Raw genomic sequence first — 23308 nt, 5'->3', positions numbered from 1 at the left:
GCGAGGTGGTCCGAGGCGACGGGTCGAGCAGGCGTATCGGCGCGCCCGTGACCGTGCTCGTGCGCGCGCCGGGCGCGTACGGGACGCGGTGATCACGTCGGGACCGGCCTCGTGTGGTCCTCTCCGGGCCAGGGCTTGCGCCAGCCGGGATGCAGGGTGAGATGAGGGTTCGCCAGGACATGGTTGGGCAGGGCTGAGGTGAAGGGAGAGAGGGGTGACATGGGGGTGACTAGGGTGGCCGGCATGGCATGTTCTAGGGTTGTTTAAGCCTTTCTTTTGGTCTCTGAGGGCTTGGCACTGGTGTGTGAGGTGAGTCCAGGCTAGTTGACATGGTGGCCCAGGTTGGAGAGGTCTAGGGTTTGTACATTTAATACAATTCAAAGTGTATGTGACATGAGACAAGATTTTTAGAGCATGGTGGTGATGGGAGGTGACCATGCACTTGGTGAGGTCATGTTAGAGGGTTTTGGGCACCAGGTAGTGTGGATGAGCACAAGGGAGAGAGAGTTGAAGTGATGGAGAGTGGGTGGAATAGTGGTTGTACCTCTATGGAATCATCTTTGATTGTTTAACAAGGTCTCTTGTGTGATGACTTTTGACCAAATTTCTGCATGGAGGGGTTCTAAGTAAGGTTTGACACTTATTGGTGGTCTTGGTTGGAGGTTTGAAGTTGTTTTGCAAAATTTCTAAATTTTGAGAGAAACTAGAATTGGTTTCAAAGTTGCCACTTGGCTTGACTTTATTAGTCAATGGTCAATGATCTGGTCAAAGTGGTCAACACAAAAGTTGCTCACCTTGATGAGGTCTTGGATGACATGGCAAGAGTTGGTCAAGGTTAGTTTGGGAAAAGTCAAAGCCAGGGGTGCAAAGTGGGTAAGATTTTATAAATGGGTCACATGACCATTATCATATGTGATGTTGATTTTGAGATTTGCTTTGATTTGATTTTGGTTTCTTTGATGCAATTGTGTTTGTTTATCATATATAAGAGTTTTACAAACAATAGATCAAGCCATGGTGGCCTTGGTTGAAGATTTGCAAATTTGGCTAAGTGTATGTGAGTGAATTTTGGGGATTTTCTCCCTATTTGATTTCTCCCCATTTGAGTTGACTTTTGTTGACTCAAATGTGATTCTTATTAGTTTAGAAATATTTTCAAACCATTGAATCCATTTCACAAGGTCTTGATCCAAGATTTGCAAAATTGGCCATAACACATAAGAGGTGAGGTTCAAATTTTATTATTTTTGTAAATTATTTCCCCTTGCTTCACTTGGACATGGGTTAGGGTCAATTTAGTGTTATATTGGGTTTAGAGATGGTTTCCCATCATTTGGTCAAGGTTTAAAGTCATAGGTCAAAGTTTGGTGAAATGGCTATGTGCCACATATGCTTCTATGCATATGTTGCATTTGATTTTTGATTTGAGTGTTCTTGGCCCATTTGATGTTGTTGGGTGTTTAAATGGCATATGGAAGTGATCCAACCATTCACAACAAGTCCTAGGGTCAATCCTCTCAAATTCACAAATTTGCATTTTACTCTCATATGCCTCTATGGCCTTTTTAGTTTCTTTTTATTTTCTTTGGTTTCAACTTGGAATTGGTTTGAGAAGTACTAGATAAGGTGGATGAAGGTTTTCCAAACCTCTAAGCAAAGTGGAAAGTCTTAGGGTAAAGTTTTATAAAAATAGCCATAGGCACATATGCCTTCTCTTATTTATTTTCCTTTTATTATAATTTCACTAGGGTGGTGAAGAGAAGGGTGAGGTTTAGGGTTTAGTGAGGTTCACAATGGTTCACCACCATTTAGTATAAATAACAAAGGTAGGGTTCAAGATTTACCTATTAGGGTTATATGCCCCTACATGTCTTCTACTTTATTTTGGTTTCTCAAAACAGATCCAAATGATTATTGGAGAAGATTAGGGTTTGAGGTTTTTCTTATTTGATTTCTTTCTCTTTTATTTTATTGGGTGGGTGATCTTCACTTGATCACTTTAGGGTTTTAGGGTTTAGCACATAAGCATAATAACACTCATCAGGGCAAAACACAAGATTTAAACAAGATCTATATGTATCAATCTTATTTTAATAAAAGTTTTTGTTGGTTCCAAAATTTGGAACTAGGGAAAAATCATTTCATTTGTTTTGAAATTTTTGGGTTGTTACAAAGGGGGAGGAGCGGGACCTAATGAGGCGACGACAGTGAGAACGACCTGACCTCGGCCGCAACCTGCACCACGCACGGGACCTGCATCTCCAGTTCGGGCGCAACCTCGACCTCTTCCTCGACCTGAACAATGGCGGTAAGATACTCTTCCTCTCATCTTCGTCGACGTTCTGCAACAACACGCCGTGCTTCATCGTTTGTTATGACGTGCAGATTAGATCTGCTAGGGTTTTCATTAGGACTGGGTTCTGATAGACTATTGATTGCTATTCATGTCAGTTGTTTGTTGTTCACGGTTGCGATTTGCTTACATCTGTTAGCATACTTTGCAATCGCGGTAGATCCATTCTAGATCAGATTAAGATTGGTCGAACTTTCTCTTTTTGTTGTACGTGCAAAGAGGGGAAGGGTTTTTGTGATGGGATTTTGCATGTTGTGATTATTTTATAAATATTAAGCTGAGTAGCTCTAGTTTGTTCAGACCCGAGTGCAAGACGAGATGGATGAGTTGAAGAATGAGGTTTCTATGCTAAAGGATGTGTAGAGAACTCAAACACAAGTCATGAGGTCTAAGAAATAGGAATGGGAGGCAGAAAGAGAGGTGTTGCTGACCGAAAAACAAGATCTAAAAGATGAAAACAGAAAGTTAGAGTATCACATATACGGTCTGCTCAAACTGAATTTTCAAAACAAGGAAAACCTCAAGATGATCAGGGCTATTTGTGATAAGTGATGATTGTGTTAGAGATGTAATGTAGGAGATTCCGATAATGGTTGAACTAAGTAGCATTTGTAATGTACACTAAGTAGCATTTTTATTGTACATTATTGGGAGATTGTGCTAATGTTTGAACTAAGTATCCCTCTATTTAAAATGGTATACTCGTGTTGTTTGTGAGTGAACTAGGTCGATGATTATATCCAGGGATCATACTATGGATGGGATGATTGATTAGAACCTATGGCATGAGTGAACATGACCATGCCATAGGTTCTCATCAAACATTTCTTCCATATGTACTCATACTATGAGGCCTATGTTACCTTGCTTTGCATGTTTCTGCTTCTTCAATGGTGATATCCAACCGTGTGCATCAATTGTGCACTGTACAATGATTCAAATATGGCAATGTGGAAGGCAAGGTGCTACCCTCAAACTTAATCGTATGTGCCACATTTATTCACACTAGACTTAGTTTGCAGACAATTCATCTGCTTGCCGTGTGAGCCAATGTATGAGGCTTATTTTGGTTTTTCTTCCGCATTGACCAATGATTCAAATATGGTATGGAAGGCAAGGTGCACCTCAAACTTAGTTGTGTGTGCCTCGTTCACTATACTTAGTTTGGGGATAGTTCCTTTGCCTGCCGTGTGACCCAACGTATGAGGCCTCGCTAATATTTTTTATGTCCATGTTCATCTATTGTGCACTTGCTTGTTGTGAGCAGCCACCTCTAATGACATGTGTTTTTTGTGCAGAGTGAGAAGATGCACCTAGGGGCACCTACGAAGGTTCTCGGCGAGGGTCCGTCCAAGAAGCGTCGAGGAAGGAAGGCTATCGTTGGCCACTTACATGACGACGTACGGCCGGAACACTTCCTAAGGATCATCTTCAAGCCGACCTTTGGGCATCTCGCAATCATTTCAAAGTTCATCAAGTAGTTCGGACCCATCCCTTCCAACATCATCGTCCGCAGCAACACTGATTGTAGCTGGAAGATGACTACCAAGAAAGTTGGCGTCCAAACATTCATCGACCAGTGGTGGGCAGCCTTCGCCATCACCCATCAGGCTGAAGATAGGCTAGTTCCTCACCTTTAAGAAGGTGACCGCTAGTGAGTTCAGTGTGATCATCTTCGACCACACCTCCTGCACTAAGGTGATGACCAGGTGCTCGGACCATGGCGATGCCACCATGGCTCAGCTGGCATTGTGTCTCTACTGTCCTAGCGTGTTGTGTTTGAACCCTGGTTTGTGAACAATTGTCGTGTCGAGTCGACCGAACCTAATTCGTATCGTCTATGATCTTTGTAGTCTGATCTTACCTTGTGTGCTCGTGCGCTATTGATTGATCACTGGTAACCTCACCACTCAAGGGAAGAGGTAACGAGAGCCTAATTTCGGGTTGCAACCAAACAACAACATTATCGTTTTGGGCTGCTACATGGCCTTAAAACCGGCCAACCAGTCAGCTAAATTACATATCTCCACGGGCCGAAAAAAACTCTTCGCGAGCAACCAAACGACACGTCAATTCTGACCTGTGACCCGTATGGAAGGTGCAGAATGTTCCATCTCACTCTGATGTACTGAGATGCAAAACTGGTCCAGTCTACCAAACAGGTTCTTGGAGTATCACTACAATGACCATGTGGCATGCCATGCAAGAAGCTTTTGGGTTGATCCATCCAGAGCAAAAGAAGAAAACAACAAAAGAACAATTCAAACGGTTTCGAGAGCTCGGACCCAAGATCATGCTTCTGTTGCGGCTACAGGTTTTCATGGCCAAATGCCCGTTTCAGAATAGAGAAACTCGCGGGGGAAACTTATTTTTCACCCATTCACAAGAGAACGTTGGGCCCGCACGCCACGTCCTCCTCCCGCCGCCGGTCATCCTCTTCGCCGCGCCTCCAGCCTCACATCCCGATCCTCCTCCTCTCCTCTCCCCCACACACTACTCGCAAAGAAAAAAACAAATCTTCCCTCCCGCGCCGCACCTTGCTCGCCCCGCCATGGCCGCCGCGGCCTCCCTCCTCGAACCCACCCGCTTCCTCTCCCTGCCGCTCCCGCGCTCGCTCCCGCCCCGCCGCGGCCTCCTCCACCTCCCCAACTCCTCCTCGCCCCACCGCGCCCCGCGCCTCCGCGCCCAGGCAACCACCCCCCGCCTCCCACCCTCCTCCCCCTCCCCCTCCTCCACCTCACCCCACGCCCTCCTCTCCGCGCTCAAGCAGTCCCTCCTCGACTCCCTCGCGGCGCTCAAGAAGCCCGCGCTGGCGCTCCTGCTCGCCGGCGCGCTGCTCGCAGCCACCGCAGGACCAGACCACCACGCGGCTCTGGCAGCCTCCGGCGGCCGCGTCGGCGGGTCCGCCTTCTCCTCGTCATCGCGGCGCTCCTCGCCGCCCTCCTCCTACGGCTACACCGCGCCGGCGCCCAGGATGGGAGGGGGGTACTCCGGGTACTCCTCCGCGCCCTTCTACTCGGCTTCCCCATTCGTGTCCGTCGGCCCCGCCTTCGGCATCGGCTTCGGCGGCTCCGGCTTCCTCCTCACCCTCGTCGGCTTCGCCGCCTTCCTCTACCTCGGCGGCTTCCTCGGCGACTCGGCCGGGGGCGGGAGCGTGCTCACCGACACGCAGAAGACCACCGTCCTCAAGCTGCAGGTTTTCTTTCTTCTTACCCGGTTCCTTCTGTTCATGTCCTCTCATGTCTGGACGGATAACTTGCCTGAGTAACTGATTCGAACTAGTAGCATCGATCAGTTGACAGATGCAGCATTTCATATGTTTGCAGGATAAATATGCAAATGAGTTGATGATAGATTGGTTGTTGTAAAATGTCTTCAAATGAACCCATGATAGATTGGCTACTGTAAAATGTAAACCATTTCTTGATTTGGTATACCATTTCTATGTGTTAGCATAAACCATTGATCGAGTTCTCAAAGAAACAAAAAAAAACATTGATTGGGCATCATATTGTAATCCAGCCTTGACTAGCATAGATCAGTCGACAGACCCAGCATTTCATACGTTTGCAGGAAAAAATATGCAAACGAATAGATCGGCTAACGTAAAATGTGAACCAGTTCTTCAGTTGACCTGTTGTTTGATTGGCTACTGTGAAATCTAAACTACATCCTTGATTTCCCATACCATTTCTAGCTCTCGGCATAAACCATTGCTTGAGCATGTCAATGTAATTAATCATCTTGTCAGGTTCACTGGTACACTAGGAGCCTTGCCGAAAGCTAACTTTGTAAACTGTACCGACTGTTCGGCAGTGCTAACTTCATGGATTTAGGATCCATCCAAGGTAGCAGCGTAGAAGCTGTATGGGAAACAAAACTTAGCTTAGTACATATATATCTTTAAAATGTCAGAATTTTTTGGAGCTCCTGATGTACGTTGGCAGCTGTACTGTGGTACAGCTGAGGACAATTATGGAATCGAGACAATGTATTTCCGTCATATAATTTTACCTTTTTTCTCTATTATTCTTAGAGATGAATAAATTGTTTGGACGAAATGGGGGCCTTAGAACACAAACCATCCTTCCAAACGTATAAACTAGATGCACTAAGATTAGCTGGTGATGCTAGACATATTGCCAATATCATAGAGGATTTCATTTGAAAGAGTTGTGGTAAAACAAGATATCACTAGCAGATCTTGCTTGATTCACTGTTCACTTGCCGTTAATGGAAGAATGATATATTTATCTTCTGAAACTTAACTATGTAGTGTTGCTTTTCAAACCGTTATAACTGTTGTGTTTACCCAATGTTTTGCCTTCAGATGTACATTGCTTGGTATAATTAATTTGTTTAGTAATTGTACCCGAGGTAACTCATGTTGTACATATATGTACAACAACTGCACAAATACTTGATCCATGTAGATCGTCCATATATGTACAACAACTCTTATTTTTGTGTGGGAGGAATCCATTTTAATTTCCTAATGTATATGTTGACATGTGTTCCTAGGTTGGTTTGCTAGGTTTGGCCCGATCATTTCAAAAGGAGCTTGATCAAATAGCCGAGAAGGCAGATACATCAACCCCAGCTGGCCTGAGCTACGTACTAACAGGTAAAATTAAATATATGTTGATTTATTATACTACTTCACAGGTATCATCATATATGGTATAAATATTTGGTAACAAAAAATTACCCCATAATGTATTAGGTAAAGAAGGCATTATCTTATTGGTTAGGAGTTAGGACACATGACTCCTAACATACAATACACTTAGTTTAATAATGATAAACCGCATTTAATTATGCAACTCCTTTCTGAAGCATATTGTGGAGATTTGTTCCTTTTGTAGGTTTTGACCATTTTTCTACTTCGCTGAGTCAATCTAACTATTTGGTTAATGATATTATATTTTTCAGAGACAACTTTGGCATTACTTCGGCATCCAGATTGCTGTATATCAGCTTACTCAACAGTAAGCACATGCTTTCTCATTGAATTTATCATTCACTTTTTGGAGCAGAATTGCTTCTTTTTTCCTTCGCTTCGTTTCAAATCTATGATAAGCTTGCCAAGATTTCCTCACCAAAAGAAGATATCCACAGATTCTGAATGAGAAACAACCCCAGTTTGTAGGTTGTAGAACCTTGCATACATGAGCACAATATCATATAAACCAAGGAGATCTTATAGATTTTTAATTCAGTAAATTCCTTGTTTGGATCTATATTTTTAATCTCCTTGTGGTTCAATTTTTCTGAAGGTGGATGTGAAAAGGAGCATAGATGATGGGGAGAAACGCTTTAATCAACTGTCGATTGAGGAACGAGGCAAGTTTGATGAAGAGACACTAGTGAATGTGAACAGCATCAAGAGGCAAAAGGCAGGGAGTCAAAGATCAAGTGGTTTTAGCAACGAGTACATTGTGGTAGGCTTTCTAAAAATACACTCAAGTTAAAATGCCAGCAGTCTTTCGATGCAATACCTCTCTGATAAACGTGTGCTAATATTTGGCACCTTCATTATGTGTAGAAGTTACTATTCGGTATTCACTTATTTTTAGTTATTTATGCCTAGTAATATAAACATAATCGACTGACGTGGAAATACTCTCGCCCCTTTTACAAAAATTGTATCAGCCATGCTCCCTTTTTACTTACAAACCATATTCCTGATTACTGGTGGTAATGATCATATGATATCTGAGATTTTTATGTCTTGTAGATTACCATATTGGTTGCTGCTGAGGGAGTACACAAGATACCTACTATAAATAGCAGCTCTGACTTGAAAACAGCTCTACAAACTCTTGGTGGTGTACCGTCAAGCAAAATTTTGGTACGTGCTGCTTGTTTCTCGTGTCTTATTCTACTGTCAGCTGTACTATACTGGAGTCAGATAATGTACACCAGCAGCAAACCTGGTTACAGTAACCAAAACTAACAATTCTTCGAAATAGAGCTGGTTAAATATTTCAATGTACTCGGTTCATGCTTAGTTGAGTACTATACTAGTATACTGCTAGTATTGAAGAATCTGACAGATCTCTACTAAATAGATGAAAAATCTCACGAATTAGTAATTATTATTACAACTCAGTACACTCACTGATAGCTGGTTAAATATTTCAATGTACTCGGTTCATGCTTAGTTGAGTACTATACTACTAGTATTGAAGAATCTGACAGATCTCTACTAAGTAGATGAAAAATGTTACGAATTAGTAATTATTATTACAACTCAGTACACTCACTGATAGCTGGTTAAATATTTCAATCTACTCAGTTCATGCTTAGTTGAGTTACTTGAGTACTATACTACTAGTATTGAAGAATCTGACAGATCTCTACTAAATAGATGAAAAATGTCACGAATTAGTAATTATTTTTACAACTCAGTACACTCACTGAGAAACATCTTTTGGACTACTTTTTTTTAATAAAATGCAGCCCATCTTTAGTTAATATGCTTAAGCAGTTACGATGATTTTTGACATTGTCTTGACCTTTTTATTATAGGCGGTTGAGGTCTTGTGGACTCCACAAAATGAGAACGACACATTGTCGGAGCGGGAACTCCTGGAAGATTACCCACTTCTGAGGCCCCTATAGAAGGATTAACATGTATACTGCCCTTATAAAACAAGCAGTGGATTCATTTTTGACAGACCAGCTTATTAACTAGTATAGCTCAGGTTTCACGTTTGTGTGTGTAAAAATATGATTGTAAATGAAGTTACTCTTAGCAGTTACATGAAAGTTTGCTCAATGCAACCGTGCTGCATTACACAATCTGACATAGTATGCTAGTATTCAGTTTTCCTGACACAGCTCAAGTTTGTAAATAAATTTCATCAGCAAGAACACATTGCTCACTCGTCATACCCAGTGCATCACATGCATTTTAGTCTATTGATCATGTTAAGATACACAAGTAAAAAAAAGAGATAAAAATGAACAAACCTGCTGGTAAAGTGGGTGCACTGTTTTCTCTGAGAAGTGTTGATTTCGTGCCAATTTATCAGGAGTAATAATCCAAATTCACAAAGTAGAGATTACACATACAAGCAAGCAGACGACCAGCAGCAGTACCTAGCAAAACGGTGGACTATTCGCGCATATAAGTAGAGGATTTTGAGCTGGAGGACGGTGTCTAATGGTTTTGTTCAATATGATTTATTTTGACACAATTGACACAGAGCATGCAACATGAATTACATTCACAATTCGCTCAAATTTGCAACATCAAGTAACAGTAATAATCAGCAGCAATCCATTACTGCAAGGTATGCACATAATTGCATAAACATGAAGTCTAAAATAATCAGACACACAGACACAGCATTTGAGAGTAAGAAACTGAGAAAACATATAACAATGCAGTAATGGGCATAGACAGACTAGTCAATGTCTGGGACAATTTGCAACACAGTTCTCAAATCCAAACGTATTGCGATTACATTGTGACAGTAGTACGCAGAAACAATTAACGGGAAGGTTCAGCCTCTATCCAGATGATCGGCAACAGGGCCTATCACCTCAGGCGTTCACTGCTGCCGCTGCAGCTTCAGCTGGAGGAATGTCGCCTACAATTTCACGCCTTGCATAGTCCCGGGCACCATCCTTGTCCACGATCTTGATCGCGAAATTCTGGGGTGCAACGACCAATCGGAGTCTGATCTCCTTGATGCACTTGTCGATAAGGTCTACCGCCTCCTCGACGGTCATGTCAGGGCGGTAAAACTTGTCCATCAGTGACAGACAGAAGTACGAACCGTAGCCAAATGCACCCTTGTCAATTTTGTGTAGTGTTGCGATGTAGTCGATGTAGTACATGGATGCACCAACATCTTCATCAAACCCTGCAAGTATGATGTTTACAGAGTAGGGATTCTGCACAAGCGTAACAAGATACAATGTCAGAAATTGTAAAATTTTGAAAAGATGAATATACTACTACCAGATTCAGCAAGTGCTTCTGTTAATTTCAACTAGTGCTCTACAATAGTAATCTCAGTCTTTAACTAGGGTAAAAGGAAAAGGTGGCACAGATGTATTGACCATTTAGAAAGAGGAATTAAGTTAAATATGGAATAGCTAGCTACTATAACTCAAGTCTGTACTGACTATATCAGCCTAATAGAAGCTTTTTATCTGTATAAATCGCAGCTGCAATTTCTCTTTTCTGATAAACTTCCAACTATATGGCAAACAACAAAATAAAGGGAAAACAGGCAGAGGCCCATAGTGCAGGTTAAAACATTGCTTCGTCTCCACCTAAAGTGATGACGAGTTTGCATGCACGATGATTCTAACAAAAGAAACAAAGACATTTTTGTCAATGAGTTAATTAACTGGCAAAGATGACAATGCCCAAGGTTGATTAGAAATAACCACTATTGCAGATTCCAAACTATCCCCATGTCGCTATTTATCCATGACATGAACAAACAGCCAATTAGGAAAATCTAAGACAATTCAGGAGGTGCAGTATCATAGGCGATAGCTCAATCTTACTAAGCATTTCCTGGGTGTACTGTAGAACAGTTCTTCTGTCAATGATCCTAATGCTGGAAACATTTGATTAACTAAAACTAGCATAGATGCATATTTACTACGAAACGCCCTGAGCAGTTCAAGTCCATATGAACGATAGAGTTAAGGCAACTAATCGAATATACTCCCTCCGTTCGGATTAAATTGACGCGAGTGCCTAGAGAAAGTAGCCTACAGACGTGCTTATCTCGCGTCGATTAAACATGACCAGAGGTAGTAGTACAAAATAGGTTCTGCTAGGCATTAATTCAAGCTACCAAAGACACATAAATAAAAAGATATCTAGTTTCCTAAATTGTTTGACAAAATAAGTAATGGACGATATTCATAAGCAATGCAAAGAAGAAAACCTACAAACCTACTACTCATCAGTAAAGCCAAAATCCCCCATTTTAAGTCAGCGAAAACCTAAGGTCACATAACAGTTTCTGCCCAACCGAACCCTAAGAAAACAAAACCCTAGCCCGTCCCTGCGGCAGTCACGCGCAATCCACAGCAGACCGGTGAAAAGAGGGTAAAAAAGTAAATTAGGTCGGATCGGGTACCTTCCGCAGAGCGGTGGCGAGCTCGCCGCGGGTGAAGTTGGCGGTGGCGGCGGTGCTGAGCGAGACGTTGTTGCGGAACTGGTGGAGGTGGAGGTTCTTCTGGATGAACTCGGTGAACTGCACGCTGTTTTCAGGCCAGATCGGGTCAGATCGAGACACGAGCGGGGGGGACCCGAAACCAATCGGCGGGGGTGGCGGGGATCTTACCGGTCGCCGGGCTCCCCGGAGGCGCCCATGAGCTTGTGGGAGTCGAGGACCATGATCTTGTCCTCGTCCGTCTTGTGCACGAGGATGCTCTGCACCGCGGACGTGTCCGCCGCCACCACCGCGAAGTCGCGGCCGACCACGCCGATGACGCACTCCATCGCCTCCGCCTGCCGCCGGCTCGCCTGGGGGGTCGGTCGTGGGGGAGTAGAACAGGGTGAGGGATTTGTGGGGCGAGTGAGCAGAGCAGATGGCGAGAGGGAGGTAATATGGGACGGGGAGGTGGAGTTCGGCTTCGGTTCCAAGAAAGAACGAAGCGAGGGGGAGAGAGATGAGGACTCTGGGCCTTGCTGGGCTGCCTTACGGTATCAGGCCCGTGGGCTGTGCCTTTTCTTGAGAGAGAACTTATTGATTAATTCACATCAATACAAATGGTTCCTCTGATACAATCCGGGACATAATAGAAAATACTTTTCCCTCAAAAAAAATACTTGAATATTAACTACTAGTCTTGGCTAAAGTATGCGCCGCCTCATTCAGATAACGCCTCACGTGACGAAAGGATGTCGACGAGAAGGAAACCACCGGTTGCTTGATGTCTTGTCAAAGCCTTCATTGCGCGCTAGCGTTACTGCTCGTCGAAGGGCTAAAGCCTCTGCATGTTCCGGTGGTGCAGTACCATTCAGATGCTCCCGACAAGCCACGAGAAACTCACCGTGGTCGTTACGAATGACAACACCAGCCACCATGCACCCAACAGCCTCAAAAATGGCAGCATCAGAAGTATCCAGAACCGATCCTGACGGCGGTGGAATCCATTTTGGAGATGCTAAATTGGAATCACACCTTTGCTTTGGATAGGTCTTGAACAACTGATCTCTGATCAAATCGATATATGCTATAGCTTTAGCAATTCTGCGGCCCGGGTTAGGTTTGTCATTGGAATTGCGCTTGTCATTGCGAGCTTCCTAAATGTGCCAGAAACCAACCGCCACCGCTGTAGCTTGAAGTTCGGGCGAACGGGCCAGAAAATCAAAAAGCCACTGTTCGCATGACGAGAAACTTTTGATGACAAGTTGAAGAGGAACTTTCTGCTTGATCTCTCGCCAAACCACCCTCGCAGACTGACATGAAAGCATGGCATGCTCGATGCCTTCACTTCTCCCGCAGAATGTACACACGCCATCCGCAGGCACATGTCGACGAACTAGTTGCACGCCACTCGGTAGACAGTCGTGAGCGAAACGCCAAAGGTGAATCTTCATTTTCCAAGGCACTTTAATACTCCATATGGCCTTCCAATGTTTTTCACTCGCCGCGGAGTTCGATGATGCACCATGGGTACCAAAGAACTTGGATGAACATTGCCTTGTTCCTTTTTTTTTTCCTTTTCCTTTTCCTTTTCCCCAGTGCCAGTTAGGTTCATGCAAAAACTCTTTTTTTGTACATATAAGCATCTATATATTTCTAACTTCATTTCAAAATCATGATGCAATATCTCCTTGTCCCTTCTTCCATACTTCCTTGTGATTTTATTTCTCGAAATTGTGAGTATCAAAGAGGCTTCACATTTGACAGACCGAAAGGAATTCTTCTGCCACAGTTAGTCACGAATGCGAAATTGCTTCATATTCTTCAAATCTTGCCGGCGAACTCCTGCCAATACAAGATTGAGCGATGCATGCACGCAGCTAGATTGCAGAACAACAAGTCAACAATGCCTTGCAGAAACGAAACAAAAATAAAGATACCCCTGCCGATCCACGGTTCAGAGTTCACAGCAAACAGAGACCACTAGCATGAAACGGTAACCCAGACAACCGACTAAACCCAGGACGTTCCTCGCAGACTCGGCAGTCTACACCAAAGAGATGGAATTTACACAGAACCCGCAGAAAGCAATGCGACGCAAGTTCCCTCGAATGAATTTCTCGTGAGTACACATGAATGGTGGATATGACCACCATGAGTGAGTGTGAGTCTATAAACATTTCTAGCGAACTTACAATCACCTAATTAGTCACCCAACACATGGGATATCCTACTGTTGCATCAACCTTGGAGGATCCATCCTATGTTGCATCTCTCATCCCTTCAGTGTTGCTTGGTTTGTGTGCCTCCAAGGTTCTGATGGTGCCCCCAACATGCGGTGGAAGGTTAACTGCTTGCTATCAAAATTATCTTCTGACGTATTGCGCTATGTATTTACTACTCAATCATCAGACTGTCAAGAAGAGGACGCTGGAGATGTGGGTTTCCCCCTGGCGTTTTACCGTTCAGGTGAGCTCTGCAGGACGAAGTAGTTTACAGTCAATCCAAAACGGCATTAACAAATTGTGCTACTACTAGACTTATGGCAGTAGACAAGCTTGCAAGATGTAGATAATATGGACCTTACAGTCGACTGGAGCTCTGTTGTCGCAATATCCCCATCCTCCTGTAATCCAAACAATAGCAGTGACAAGTCAGAAATGGGTCTATAGACCAAAGGATAGTTTCTTAAACTATGTACAATACACCAGCAACAATCACATGGCTCATCACCTCAAGTAACAGATCCTTTCTTGTTATCATTCCTACGACACGAGAAGGCCGAGGAACAACAAATATATGCCTCAGCCCTAGTTGGCGGAAGAGGTTGTACACCTGAGAACCATTACACATATTGTCATACATATTCAACGCAGTGAAATGGATCTATAGTCCAAAGGAAGGCAAGCTTTACCTTTGCCAAAGACATGTCCTCTGGCACTATGTAAGGAGAAGGATTTAGAAATGGAGCTAGATCCAAATACAAACCAAGCTCATCATCCGTCAAATGAATATCATCGATTGACTTCCCTTTACTTGATGGTGGTTTAACAAAGTCGCTAAAATTGTGCCTGAGAATCAGCAAAAATAACCCATTATTGCCGGTCAATAAGATAGTATACTGAACCTATTGGTTCCTACTTAGATAGAAAAAGCACAAACCTGTTCAGTACACCTGGTCCACAAGGGAAAGGGGTATTCTGGAAATCTACTTTAGATTGCAAAAGCACCAATAAGTGACTGAAAGAAGAGGAATGGGTCAGTGAACAAGGTAAACCAAGAAAGCAAGAGTGCATGGTATTGCATCTTACCTACGAAGTATGAGACCTATGACAAGTTGCTCGCCATTCTGCCCACGATCAACAATCTAAACAACAACGACAATCAGTTACTGAATGCCACAAAGGAACAGCTCATAACTGACATGTACTTACAGGGAAACCATTGTGATTGTTGCTTCGCAAAACAGAGATAATGTCGACAACTCTTGAAACACGAGGAAGGCATACAACCTAACACAGATCACAGAAGTTAGGACCTGTTAGAATTTGACTGTGGACACAAGATATAGTTATTACTTCTACATAAATGGCTTAGAAGTCTTCAGAACCTTTTGATTCTTGCAGGCATCCCTTGCACTCATGTTTCTCATTATTTGCTTAGGCCTAGAATCAAGCAAGGGGATTCCCTTTAATCGGGCTTGCTCTTCATATAGCCCTTCGTTAAAGAAGTCACCAACAGCCTACATAAAGAGAAGTCAGAAGGGACACCCTAACATCGTGTTCAACAAAGAATCAATGTTTATAGAGTTTGTACCTTTGAGATTAGAAGAACAAGCATTATTAGTGGCAAGAGTTGCAAGTTGTTTGTAATCTCAACCATAATAACACATAAAGATACGGTCATTCTCATCGAACCACCAAGAAATGAAGCAGCACCAAGTAGAGCATACCTATACCAATATCGATAGTAAGTAGGAAATTATGTCTCACCAACAAATTATCAAAACAATTAAATACCCGGGGGAGAAAGGAAAAAAATAATTCAAGGTGCTATTGATACAAATTAAGAAGCCTAATAGAGTGGTATTAATAATGCATGAACCATAGGCTGAATTGAAGAGATTGTGAGAACTCACGTGCCCTCGTCAACATTTAGTTTCTTATAAAACTTAACAACAGACATTCCAACAAGCCGGCCATATGTAGATCCAATCATTATTCCTGGAACAAACTGACCCGCTGGAACAGCAGTTCCAAATGTTACAACAGCTAAGGAGTAAAACATGACCTGAGCAAAGCAAGAAAAAGGGGGACAGGTAAGCATATGAAAAACAAACATTTTTTATATCTCAACACTCATCCAAAAGATGGCAAATGGAATGTTGAGAAATAGAGTTTGCTACAGCAGTAATATATATGTATATATTAGCTGAGAACCCATTATTGTCTATCATACCAATAGCATGTGCTACTAAGACAGGAAAACACAATCAAACTTCGACAAGATATACTGATTGTTTGAACCCTATTTTAGATTATGATTATATGGACATATAGGTGCTTCATACTTTTGCTAACTCGATATTATTAAAAGTGAACTAATTCAATAGCTCAGGATGAAACCCTAATGGACCCAGGAAGATAGTGTGAGCTATAATATTCCATAAATCAAACAGACAGACTACGAATTACCAGAAAAGTGATAAGGCTTTGTGCGCTGTACTCGTGGAATGTTTTTGCACTGAACAGATTACGTATTGCATCATCCTGCAAGAGAATGTATTCGACTATTGTCACATGGAATACGGAATGTCAAAGGAAAAGCTCACCAAATATATTCTAACCTGAGAATTGAAGAAAATGGTTGCTAGATCATTGTACTCATTATCTTTTGAGCAGTAAAACTGCAAAATGCAAAGAACAGATTAAGGGGAAAATACAACTAATATAACTGTAGCTAGATGACATGTAATTTGAGTTGAAAATTCCCTAAATAGACTCACATTAACAAAATTCCCATCTGTTCCAGGTGGATGAGGGCATTGGATACCAGAATTAGCTTCTAATTCAGGACAAGGACTGCATTTCCTCAGTAGTGGCAACACAAAGGAAACGGTGGATGTTATCAAAGATATGAGGCAAGCTTCAAAAATCTGCAAATTTTACCCCAGTGTTAGGCACAGAACCAGAGCAGGAACTCTACATCCGTAACCACTAAGAAAATATCGTATCCTCAGCATACCTGGACTCGTTTCCCTTTCTTATGAAGATATGTTCGCCGCCATTTAGTTATATACAGGGTGAGTTGATTAAATAGTGCTCCTGAAGAAACACAAAATGGATTGATTGAAAAATTATCAAATATAGGCAAATTGGCACAAACATACCAGGACTGCTCATTTGTTTTTTACCTATGGTTAGTTTGTGGCCAGAAATTTTTAATATTGTGGTAAATCAGTAAATTAACACTATGAATCTCCATGGAACTTGATCCAACTCTAACTAGACTGAGGGAATAACCTCCCTCCCTTCCAGGTACCAGCTAACCTAAAGTTGGGTGAGGAAAGAATCCAGGCTCTAGCTAGGTGCAATTTTGCTTTTCTAGATAGTTGACATTCAGAGGAGTTCGTGAAGTACAACCGTCTGAGTCTTGTCAGAGGTATAGTTCAAGAGGCATACACGTCGACCGGTGACTTATAGGTTAGCTCAAGAGGAATATAAGTGGACACCGAGGAGGCAACACCAATTTTTGGATAAATTGCAAAAGCCAGGACTCGGACTTGAGACCTTAGGCTCTGATGCCATGTCAAGCTTCATGCACTAGCCAACGCAACCAAAAACCCGAACTGATGAAAAGGGCCAGTGCAATCCACTTATACACTTCAACAAGTCTGACTATGGCATTTCAAGATATACTGGATAAAGTTTGCATACTGTTACTTACCAAGAAGTCCACCAATAACACCGATAATCGCCACAGGCAGAAGTTCCTGGTAAGAGTAATCTTCTTGGCCTCTTTAAGAAAAAGTGAAAATCAAGATCATGAAAGGTCATTTTCAGACTGAGGATTCTCTGCTAACAAGGAAAAGGTAATCTTACCCAGATATGTCCCAGATAATGAAACCTCCAGCACCAAAATGACCACACTTTCCGCTATTGCACCAATTCATGGCTGATCGCACCACAACAGCCACAACAGCAGATGTAAAGAATACTCTCCACATAAGATGGCTTCTCCACCTTCAGCGATACAATGATAACATAATCAGTCATATCACATTACATTAGACTAAGGACAGGCAGTTGAACAGCACGTTTGACATCATTTGGCTACCCAGCATGAATAGATGTACATAAGAAGAACTGTCATGAGAGGTTCCAATGCACAACTCCCAAACATGCTAGAGAAATGTATATCAATGCTACATAATGAATTAGTTGACTGTAGAACCCACCACAGGCATACTCAGGAGTAAGAAGAAACAACTAGCTATAATCAAACCACACAATAAAAGCTCCAAAACTATCTAGACATATATCACTATGACATCTGAAGTAAGATTCATGCGGAGCAAGAGTTCCAATTTTCATGCAACGTGACTGGTGTTGCAAAAAGATTTTCCTATGGATTAACCTTACTGACCCAAAAAAAATACACACTTAGCATAATAAAACATATAGTAACAGTGTAATGGCAGTGCACACACAACCCTAAAATATGATATTACAAATACAATGGTACTTAGGTTTCACGTCAGCATGTCCTGCTTCTCTAGAAAAAAGAAATAATAAAGAAAGAATATTCTTACCAGGATGTTACTTCCTCCAGGGCGAATAGTACCCCACCAACCGGAGCTCTGAAGGCGGCAGCAACTCCAGCTGCACATCCACATGTCACCTTTTGAAACATTAATATAGCTTTGAGATCTTTAATATGAAAACTGACCAATTCCATCCTAAAAAGAGGCTTATTGCCATGGAGCATAATAGAAAAGAATGTATTCAACATGAAAAACAAAACAACCTAGTTCCTCCCTCAAGTGAGTTATGTTTCAAGAAATTCCATCCATTTCATCGCCCAGAATAATACCCAGTCCTGGCAATCTCAATGACAATCTCTGGTTTAGTTTAGAGATTACTATAACTTCTTGGTACTCTACCTCTTCAAAACTATTTTTAGTGCTACGAATTGGGAACTGTGCTATCAAAGGTTCAGAAAAAAAAAACTGAAAGCCATATGATAGCAACAAGAGGTATAGACTTCCCTCAAGAAAAAAGGGTTCTGGATAAGGTGGTGGCACCAGCCAAGAAGTGTGGGACTGGTGTTGTCATGTGGGACATGAGTACATGACATGGGCACAGGAGGAGGCCACAGCTGGACTCCGGTCAAGGAGAGGATGTGTTGGTCCTTCCAAATGAAAAAAACTGTTTAAGTTATGATTTGGTTAAATATGTCCCTGTTTCTCAAGTTATCTTTCCCACGTTGGTTTTGGTTTAGCCCAAAGTTGATCTCCTAGGCATGTAGGCTGTAGTGCAGGCCATATAATGTCTTCCACTAAGTCAACAAAGCAAGCAAGAATTGTCAACCTCCCTATGCCGATCAGCGCCTCATGCAGCACTCTCACTGCATGAAGGGGGTGAGGTCGTGTACCTCGACCTCCTGTTGAGCACCCCTACAGCCCAAGGTCCAAACAATGCCCCCTTAGCTAGCTAGGACGTGACAGGTGCTTCTGCTCAAATCCCTCATTTTAAACAGAGAAGAAGCCGGCGACCATTAAGTATTTGTCTAAAGTGTCGAAAGTTTTAAACTAGAAAGATAATGCTCATGTCTGAAGTCTGAACCATTTCAATCTCAATGGAACAACCTTAGTTTATAATATTAACATATAGCGTCATGGCCAATGGAAAATCTCAATACAGCATACTCTACACAAATATATTATGCAACCACGATATGCATTGTTTTTTCTGTTGACGAGCTGCTAACAGGAAGTGAAACTAGTCACAATAAAGGTTGTTCAATTTAATAAAATGGTTCAGTTGGGATGTTAATAAGAAAGTTGAAATCAAGAGATCAAGTTAATGTAAACATGAAAACATAAAAATTGACAAATAAATAGCTATTGCATGGTAAGGAGAATGACTTACAAGGTCTCGCCGATCTCGGTCACTTTCAAAAATCTGCACCCACCTAGAATTCAAGTGGTACTTCGCGGATCCACCCTACGTACATGCACAGAGTAAGTAATTGACAATATTTGTATGCCCCAAATAATCATTACTTGCAGAGTAGAAATGAAGTAGAAATGAGAAAGACAAAAGCTGACGGCAAGTCGTTATGTACTGGGTTTTACGACAAACACTGTTGGGCTATACAACAGGGATGCAAGTTTAGATGGATTGCCAATCCGCTCAATTTGTAAACATCGGTACTGCTGACGACTATAATATTCTTGAAACGGCCTGTCTCCAGTTTTAATTTCTGTAACAACAATGTCAGTGGTTGCATGCTTTATAAATTTGATGAGGTGGTTAAGCGTTGTATAGATCTTCATTAACACTACAAAACCACACCTAGTACTATGTTACATGTAGCACCAACCATCTTTGTCATCATATACTACAACATCTAATCATGATGAACACTACAAATTCTTGATAGGGTTTCCATGGGTTTTTCTAAATTGATGACAAACTGACGCCCCTTTTGGCACAAAAACTAGGCGCTTGATAACTGATTCATAGACCTGTTAGTGAGTCTATGACCCCTTTACAGGAGCTGGGGTACCACTACTGCCTATTTTGCCCTATATATTTATGCTGATCACATGACACTGTTAAACATGATAGAGAAAATCATATATCTGTTTTTTCAACTGAGATAAATGCTGAATGGAACATTATAGCGCCAACATAACCTACTTGTCCAAGAAGTGAAGCAATACAGGCCCCAGTGTGAACAAGAGGACCTTCTTTTCCTAAAGCCAATCCACCTCCAACCGATCCAATGCTCCCAAAAATCTATTACGTAAAGGTCAAAGCAGCAATATTTGAGCATGACCTGACATATTATAATAGCTGAAGGAAGCAATGTAAAATTCAAAACTCACCTTCCCAACTAATGTCCTAAAAAGGAGTATTCCATGCGTGTCAACCCCTACATAAATATTTAAAATTATGTCCCGAGCTGTTCAGAATACCAATGCCACGAATTCAAGTGGCCAACCTTACCATTTAAGTAACCTTTGATCTCCGGAATACCAGATCCAGCAGCTGCTGGTGCAAACTGTGTGATTATGTATACAGAAGAGAAGACGAGGGCTAGATTGAGAAGTATGTACACCAAGAACCCCAGAAAGTACGAGTGCTGTATTATTTTAAAAGTCAGAGTAAATTTCCATCCAGAAAAGTTCTCGACAGCCAGATTTATGAATATAGCAGCCAATCCAGTACCTGAAAACAGCAAGATTGCATCATATACCAAAACAAAATCCACTCACTGCGAAGAACTGGATCATGGGAACAGGGGGGGGGGGGGGGCAAAATTTTAGTGTATAAAACGGTCTCCATTGACAGGGTATCTGGTCTTCTATGGTTGGACTTGGTATTTTTCCTATCTACTAAATTATTTTTGCAAGGAATAGCCGATTTGGAGCGATACAGAGAAGCTCACATTGCTAAAATCATTAATGAACCTCATAAAAGCAAAAGATAATTTAGATTACTACATATGAATTTCTGAAGTTTTAAGCAAAAATTAATTTGACTGTATGTTTAAATGAACAGCCGGGGAGTTTGGTTATAAATTACAGTGTTCTCTATACGGATGGCATAAGGCAATTATCATATCACTTGCTCTAAAAAAAAGACAATGTCACCATTCCTCGTGCTTAGCTTCATCGTATTATAAAACTGTTTTCTCGCTCAGATGATACTACGAAACAACATAACAGGCACAGCTAACGCCCAGTAAACAATGAATATCTTACTCCCACACCTCAGAGATCGCCTTTCTAGGTTAAGCTTTTAGTCTCTTCAGAAATGGCAAATTCAGCTCAAGGGCACCGCGCGTGCAAACAAATCGTGGAGAAGGCTGGCACTCACCGACGCCGATGAGCAGAGCGAAGAACCACTTGAGCATGATGTAGTAGGGCACCCAGAACTTGCTCCGCTGCGCCTGCAAGCACCCAAAACACGCACCGGAAGCTCACCCAACCGCGCGCACACGGACAGTCCGAAACCACGAGCAGGGCAAGTAGGGCACGGCAGTACAGCGAAACGGGGCGCGTTAGTGCGTACCTGCTCCTCCCGGTAGGCGTAGTTCTCGATGACCTCGTAGTCGAGGCTCTCGACGGCGCCGACGAAGAGCTCGTCCTGGGGCGCGGAGGTGGACGCGGACGCGGCGGCGGACCCGTCGGCGGTGGGGAGGCGCGTCCAGGCCAGCCGCGCCATCCCGATGCCGTCGGGGAGGTCCTGGTCGCCGGAGAGCATCGGATCGCGCGCCGGATCCCGGCCGGGGCGGGCGATTCGGACGGCTCGCGACGGACGGGGAGGGCGTGGGGGGAGTTTTTACTGGACGGAAGAAGCTCTGGAGCTGCTGGGCTTGGTTGGTATCGGAACAACCTGTCAAAAATTTGTGGGTTGTTTTTGGCTGCTTGTGGGCTGGCCACGGCGTCGCGGTCGTCGCGGCTTTGGCGTGGCGCTGGGATCTGGGGAATCGATGGCGGCGGCGTGCCGGAGCACGTGGTCGGAGACCGGGAGGAGTGGGTCGGAGAGCGTGTCCCGTGCACGGTGCGCTCGTGCTCGTGGTGCAAATGGATGGGCACGGCCACGTAATCCAGCGAGCACGCGTGGTAAGTTGGCACGTGATGTGCTAGGGTTACACACACCACGCATGTTTTTTGGTTAAAGCCGTGCACTTCCGAATGGTGAAATTCAAAGTACAGTGCAAACATCCGTTATGAGATAAGTATCGCGATTTTATCAAGATACGAATGCATTTTTTCTGTTTGCAATTAGTTTACTATTTTAGGTTTAATTAGAGTTATAAAGTTTGACTTGATATTTAGAAAAAAAAATCAACATTCACAATGTAAAAATTATAGTATTAGATGACTTCCATGTGTTTAAATATTAGTTAAATAGATCCCGGGTTCGAGTATACTATGTGTTCTATGCTGGAACACGTGTCTGACATATATCAAGAAAAGTTACCAATTGCTTGTAAGTCAACTTCAAGGCTACTTGCATTGGATCCTTACGTAACGACGAGTGGGGGCGAGAGATTCTTTGGTATTAATCATTAGTTTGGTTACATTTTGGTTTGTCTTTACCTTATTCGACACTTCATTTCGTTTACAATTGTTGCACGAACTTGAATCGCCAACAAAATATATGTGGTTGAACCGATGTAGAGGATTGGCCCTTTTCTAAAAGACATGTGAATATATGTTTTCACTAAAAAAAAATACTCATCATTTAGGCCTCTTCAGTTCACAAGATTCCGAAAACGTAAAAACAGAAACAACACAGCCACACAGACATATGATAGTATTGCATCTTTGTCCAATAAGTGTATACTATGATAGTATTGCATAGAGAATTGTGAAAACACATGAATTTGTGATACTTGATGTTTGATACACAAGAGTAGGAAAACTAAAGAATCCTAAAAGATGTAAATGGGTTATTATTATGCAAACTTATAGAGCTTCAAAGAATTTTTGAAATAATTTTGTAGTCTTTTATCGCATAGGATTTATTTTTCTAGAGTCCTTATTTTTTTGTTCAAAGGCGAGAATCCACCAAAATTTACGTGGATTGCT

General features: G+C 42.5%; 3 protein-coding genes across 4 annotated transcripts; 1 reads left to right on the top strand and 2 right to left on the bottom strand.

Moving 5' to 3' along the window:
* The first annotated feature begins 4839 nt into the window (after positions 1-4839).
* LOC127293339 (FLUCTUATING-LIGHT-ACCLIMATION protein 1, chloroplastic) lies at positions 4840-9157 on the top strand. Its single transcript, XM_051322930.2, has 6 exons — positions 4840-5549; positions 6875-6977; positions 7286-7341; positions 7630-7794; positions 8091-8204; positions 8885-9157. Exons 1-6 carry the CDS (start codon positions 4905-4907, stop codon positions 8975-8977), a joined length of 1176 nt encoding a protein of 391 aa, XP_051178890.1. The 5' UTR covers positions 4840-4904; the 3' UTR covers positions 8978-9157.
* Positions 9158-9709: 552 nt separating this feature from the next.
* Positions 9710-11946, bottom strand: LOC127293338 (proteasome subunit beta type-2). Its single transcript, XM_051322929.2, has 3 exons — positions 11674-11946; positions 11467-11590; positions 9710-10258 (listed from the first exon to the last, which is right to left on the bottom strand). Exons 1-3 carry the CDS (start codon positions 11829-11831, stop codon positions 9905-9907), a joined length of 636 nt encoding a protein of 211 aa, XP_051178889.1. The 5' UTR covers positions 11832-11946; the 3' UTR covers positions 9710-9904.
* Positions 11947-13564: 1618 nt separating this feature from the next.
* LOC127293336 (chloride channel protein CLC-d) lies at positions 13565-22255 on the bottom strand. Of its 2 annotated transcripts, none has more exons than XM_051322927.2 (23): positions 21783-22255; positions 21588-21660; positions 20715-20936; positions 20594-20640; positions 20406-20504; positions 19632-19706; positions 18293-18381; positions 17583-17723; positions 17428-17498; positions 16726-16805; positions 16487-16636; positions 16328-16387; positions 16176-16250; positions 15620-15771; positions 15298-15433; positions 15092-15223; positions 14916-14993; positions 14793-14848; positions 14644-14721; positions 14396-14552; positions 14215-14316; positions 14064-14107; positions 13565-13957 (listed from the first exon to the last, which is right to left on the bottom strand). In XM_051322927.2, the coding sequence occupies exons 1-23, from the start codon at positions 21972-21974 to the stop codon at positions 13879-13881; spliced, it is 2388 nt and encodes a 795-aa protein (XP_051178887.1). In that variant the 5' UTR covers positions 21975-22255; the 3' UTR covers positions 13565-13878. The 2 variants fall into 2 exon arrangements, with proteins under 2 accessions (XP_051178887.1, XP_051178888.1); XM_051322928.2 differs by having other exon boundaries at positions 14069-14107.
* Between the last annotated feature and the right edge of the window lie 1053 nt (positions 22256-23308).

Source organism: Lolium perenne, chromosome 4 (genome assembly GCF_019359855.2).
Source record: "Lolium perenne isolate Kyuss_39 chromosome 4, Kyuss_2.0, whole genome shotgun sequence".
NCBI classification, from domain to species: Eukaryota; Viridiplantae; Streptophyta; class Magnoliopsida; order Poales; family Poaceae; genus Lolium; species Lolium perenne.
This window is presented reverse-complemented; position numbering and strand designations above follow the sequence as displayed.